The 5,596-nt window shown below is 33.2% G+C and overlaps 2 protein-coding genes across 2 annotated transcripts in view; both read left to right on the forward strand.

Moving 5' to 3' along the window:
* smchd1 (structural maintenance of chromosomes flexible hinge domain containing 1) overlaps positions 1-5,596 on the forward strand; it is a 34,684-nt gene that overhangs the window by 14,080 nt on the left and 15,008 nt on the right. The window lies entirely within an intron of this gene.
* Positions 610-4,572, forward strand: LOC106962132 (structural maintenance of chromosomes flexible hinge domain-containing protein 1-like). Its single transcript, XM_015056337.1, has 3 exons — positions 610-949; positions 1,302-1,505; positions 4,094-4,572. Exons 1-3 carry the CDS (start codon positions 719-721, stop codon positions 4,244-4,246), a joined length of 588 nt encoding a protein of 195 aa, XP_014911823.1. The 5' UTR covers positions 610-718; the 3' UTR covers positions 4,247-4,572.

Consider the following 5,596-nt stretch of genomic DNA (forward strand, 5'->3'; position numbering starts at 1 on the left):
TTTCTGAGTAAATACATTTGTATGAATGGGTTGAACATTTACTTTTTGTTTGGGTATATTTCATATGTTTTTCCAAATAATCTGAGACATATGACCAGTTTTTGTGTGTATTTCAATATATAGCCTTATTCTGAATCTCTTTCTACTCCTCTTGTTGGTACTGGTTCTATCAGTTAACATTGTTTGTTTTTAACCTTTTAACCTTTCTTTAGACACCAGAATCTATTTTATTCACCTGCATACAAATGCTTATGTCTCACATTTATTGTACTGTTTTGGCATTTATTGTACTGTTTATAATTTATTCTGATAAATTTCTTGGTATGATAAGAATTGAGATTGTTCGTTGTCACAATAAATTCTAATTAATGATGTTTGAAACCCCACAAAAATATCCGTATTGTCAGGGTTATTTTTTTACTTTTTCTTCTTCCTCTGTTACTCTCATCCATCCATTCTGCCATGACTAGAGAATTTTGGATTTTTATATTTAAAATTAAGCCTGAAGGATTATATATACAGTAGAATGTAGAGCATTGAACTGTGCTGGAAAACCTAAAAACACAGTTTTGTGGTCTAGTGTTTAGCATTATAGTTTTAGCCTGATACATAGAAGTCTGCTTAACAATCAAACAGTTTACACTGAAATGCATAGCACTATTTGTAGTAGCCCAGAACACCTGTAGGTTATTGAGGAACCACTTTAGACTATTACTTAATGTTGCTTCTGCAAAGAAAATGTAAAACTTTTTTCTGTCTATGTTCCAGGTTCGATTGGTGTTGTCGCCCTGCTAAAAGTACATTGCCCCTGGAGTGTTTTAGCCGCTTCTCTGGGGTGCTTTTCACCAACGACAAATTCCGGGTCAATGCCAGCAAACAGAAGTTTATGGACTTGGAGCTGAAACTGAGGCACAAGGATACCCTCTTCACCCCGGTTTTTAACGTTCAGGTGATGATTCAGTGTTTTAAGTCAAGTTTACATGTATAGCACATTTTAGCAACAAGGATTTTCAAAGTGCTGTAATGTAAAACAATAAACATTGCACTAGAGTGCAAAATAAGAAAAATAATAAAAACTTCCAATTCAGACAAAAATTAATCTACGTTCACTAGATACTAATCTAAGGTAACTAACATAGCCAACATAGCTCTGTATAAATTGTGCTTCTTTTGTGAATCTACAAAGTGCTTTTACTGGTACAAATATAGTGTAGAAAAAAAAAATAAATGAATTATATATATATATATAGTGAAATGCAAATAGTGCATCTCTTTTCTGGTTTTTACTGTGAATTTTACAGAAAGCCTCAAAAAATAAAAACATCCAGAAAGATTTCATCCAGTGGCTTGAAAAATGTCACAGTCAGTTTGATAAGCAAGTAAAGTTCCTTGGCTATTCAAAGACTGTGACACGAACTGATGTGCCCACTAAGAAGATGCAGCATCCCTGGGCGGTGTATTCCGCTATTGAGTTGGATGGCAAAATATACAAAGCAGGGGATCTTGTAAGTGTTTTAATATTATTATTTAGGTGTAGATATTTCACAGTAGATATTCAGATAGATAGATATACTATATTCAGACTTTTTTCTCATTGTTTGATGCTATATCAAATACTTTTTCTATTTTAGGTGAGTGAATTAGGATTGAAAAAATTGTTTGTATATGCTTAATGCCAGAATAAAAGCGATAAAGTTTTATTACTTTATTTATTGAAATGTGCATACACTTAGATCAAACACACTGCTTTTGTGCTGGATCATAAGAAATCAAAAGCAAGTCTGATTCCTCTTTGGGTACAATTTCCAGATGCTTGAAGGTGCCTCTATTATCATTTATATTAGAAATATGCAAGTTTACACTTCACTGGAATTTAAAGCCATCATATTGTCAATTTTGTGTTCTAAAATCAGTAGAACGAAATGTGTACGTTAGCCTTAGAAACAAATAAAAAAGAGCTTGTAAAAATTCTGGTAAGAGGGAATATCTACAGTGAAAGAAATCCTGTACAGACATGGCCTGTACAGGATTTCTGATTTGATTATAATTTGCAACTACACACAGAGAATAAAGACCTTTTCTTCCACAGACATGGCTTGTATTTGTATACAGGCGGAAACATAGTTTTGTGGGGGGGTTTTACTAAAGGAAGGACAGAGGGGCTTCATAAAATAGATAGCAGTATGGGGAAAGAGGAAATCAATCAATCCTTATTCCAGACACAAAAAGGTCCGTAGTAAAAAGAGAACAAAAAAACATGACATATTCACTGAGTCACAAATAAATGATGACACCAATGATTCCACAATCTTGAGAGAAATCTCACTGTATTTAAAACAGGATTTACTAAAATTGCAATTATATTATTGCATGACACAGATAATCTACACATGCATTTATACATGAGATTCCTGAGCACAGCTGCACATGTGGGAACAGCATTATATACAAACATATGGCTAGCACTACTCCATCTAGGCACTCTGAGTAGTAGCCTCATGGCATCATTGTATGCCACATAAAGTTTCTGCAGGCTACTTTTTTTGTATCTTCGCCACAGATGGGCTGTGTAAAGTGAAGTACAAAAAGCTTTAAAAAGAGCAATCTTCACAGAGGATGAACACATACCAAACCCTCTGATCAGAATATTAGCTTGTGCATTCATCATATGATACTGCCTCTGGATGTCACGATCATCAGACAGGTCATCAGATATTTAAATATTTAATTTCATTGCATATATTGAGGACATTGCCAGATAAAGAGAAGTCAGGGGTTATCAGATACTTATCTGCCCTACTTCTAACAATCATAATATTGCTTTTCTTACCATTATATTTGATGTCAAAGTCATAACCATACTGGGAACAGACCCTTAGTAGTTGTTGAAGGCCAGCACTATATGGGCATAAGATTACCAAATCATCTGCATACATTATGTGATTGATTATGCGGTCACCAACTACACAGCCTGTTTTACAACAATTCAGACGCTTTGATAGTTCATCCATGTAGATGTTAAAAAGGTAAGGGGACAGTAAACTTCCCTGCCTTACTCCATTACCAACATTAAATGAATCACACATTGTATTACCCCATTTGACATACAGTACATCAATTGATGACCATACCAGTAGACAAGTATTCTAATTAGATATTTGGATACACCTCTGGTTTCTAACTTGCAGAATAGTTTTTGGTGATTCACACGATCAAATGCTTTGGAAGCATCAATAAAACACATAAATACTGTAGTGTTGTGCAAATTATACAAGTCTAAAATCTCCTGTAGGGCAAATATACACATCTGTGCCATGTTTGTGTTTAAAACCGAATTGATTATCGGAGGTCAAGACAAACTCTTCTAGCCTATTTAAAGGATTCTTTCTAAAACTTTCGACACACTACTAGCTAAAGCTATGGGTCGATAATTCTCCATAGAGCTAATCTTACCCGCTTTGTCTTTAATAATGGGTACCAGAATGACAGATAACATTGAATTAGGTAACAGACCATGCACTAGATAGCCAGTGAAACACATAGAAAGTAATGCACAGAGTTTCTTGCTTGGATTTTTCAAATGCTCAGTGGAAATGTTATCCATCCCACAGGCCTTGTTGTCTTTCAGAGTCATAATTGCATGATATATAGGAAAATCTGACACTACTGAATTAATGCTTTATGACACGAGTCAGGAAGTTAAAGCTCGGAAGTTCGGACACACATGCGACTTCATGGACAGACTTATATACATATATATAACATTAAGGATAATAGGCTCAATGTTTTACACACAGTCTTACACACCAGTTCTGTTAGGATGAATTGGACAAAATTCCAAACTATTGTGAGAAAAAGAACTGTTTAAGGTTTTTATAATAAGGAAAATTGAAAATAAAATGTTGAAATTATTCATCAGTATTTTTTCATTTAGCAAAGCAAGATAATTTTGATAACCCTAACTGACCTAAGAAATGAAAAAAATTGTCAGATTTATTGTCAGACAGTGAGAATAATTTTTTCTTAAATCTATATAAATTCATGTTTTCCACTGTAGGCTTCTACATTTAATATCTGTCATGTTTTAACTCAGGTGAAATCTCAGAGAACTCAGCCAACTTATTACGGCAAAGTGAATAAATTTTTCCTGTATGGAGACCATGAAGGAAATGTTTTTGCCACCGGCGGAGAAGTGGAAATCACACGTGTAAGTAAAAAAATTATGCAGTTTGAAAAAGCTAAATGACAGCTGTGAACTATCTGTCAAATAAAAACAAAGAAATATTTTGCTCAAGTGAAATTTTTGCTTAATAAAGTTGCACTTTTCCAGTTTAGGTTTATAAGCTGGTGTGCATTGGGTACATATGATCTGGACCTTTTAATGTCGAGATGTTCTTCATGTTATTTTTATGTTGTAGAGTTTTGTTACTGACTAAATTAGAACATTTTTAAATTTAGATAAATGATTTGTGCAGAAAATTGGATGTATCCTGTGACCCCTCAAGTTTATTCTCATAAATGCATTTATGTTTTAAATACATTTTAATTTAGAAACTAATTTGAGTCAATTTGTTTCATAGTGATGCAAATATTTTTTTGCTAAATATTTTATATTTTTTTGCTTTCTTCAATGTTGTGATTTTTCATGTTTCATGTTATATTGTGCTAAAATAAATATATAGTATGAAGGAAAGTGATAGCTTTACATTGCAATTAAAAAAATTTAAATTTTAAAATTATTTTAACATTTAACATTTTAACATAATACAAAATTATTTTATTCTAACATGATCAGATTTATATCACATTTTTCTTAGATGCCAGAGGGGCTTTATGACAATTACACCAGGACTATACCCATCTCCAAGATTGACCGGTCTGCTACAATTGGAAGCATTAAGAGAAACATCGAGACCGACATTGACAAGTAAGTTAATTCTTGTGGAAAGTCAAAATGTTTTACAATTTCTCTTGATTAGTGTAAAGAATATGCAATAAATTATAAGTCTAATATTATTAAGAATATAATAAATGTTTGCAGAGAAACATGAAATAGGCCTATACAAATTTAATTATACCCAGACTCATCTTTTATTTGAAATTTTTCTTGAATCTTACATTGTACTCTTTTTTTTTTTTTTTTTCTAAATCAGTAGTCTTGAAATGTGACCGGGATCATCGCTTTGTTTCCAGGTTGCCAGAAAAGCTGTGCGTCACGTGGCCTGAAGGGAATGCTTTGCCACAACATGCCGTTATTCCTGCTGGGACTCCTTTAGGTAACGTGTTGTTGCTTTCACTTTTTCCCATTGTACTGTGAATTTCTATTGCGCCAACTCATATCAAAATCTTGAACTCGAATATTATTTTCTTTAAGAAATCAAGCTAACAGTCATTCTGTGTTGCATCGTTTCAGGGCCCTTAGCTGTGGAAATTCTTAACAGAAATGACAAATCGATCTCATCCAGGATTCAAACAGGGTTTCAAGGTGGAGGGATAAAACTGAATGTTGGACTCAAAATATTCTTTCAGGGTAAGATCAGATGTATCATAGTCATATGATTGGTGTTATGTAAGATTTTATGTCAAGCTTATCATT

This window comes from Poecilia latipinna, unplaced genomic scaffold (assembly GCF_001443285.1).
Source record: "Poecilia latipinna isolate Pla-1442-1.1 unplaced genomic scaffold, P_latipinna-1.0 Scaffold59, whole genome shotgun sequence".
Classification (NCBI taxonomy): Eukaryota; Metazoa; Chordata; class Actinopteri; order Cyprinodontiformes; family Poeciliidae; genus Poecilia; species Poecilia latipinna.

Coding starts and splice junctions, on each gene's coding strand:
- LOC106962132 (XM_015056337.1), top strand. CDS start 719: ATGTTGCTTCTGCAAAGAAAATGTAAAACTTTTTTCTGTCTATGTTCC. Junction 950..1,301: donor CCCCGGTTTTTAACGTTCAG/GTGATGATTCAG, acceptor TGAATTTTACAG/AAAGCCTCAAAAAATAAAAA. Junction 1,506..4,093: donor TATACAAAGCAGGGGATCTT/GTAAGTGTTTTA, acceptor GTTTTAACTCAG/GTGAAATCTCAGAGAACTCA.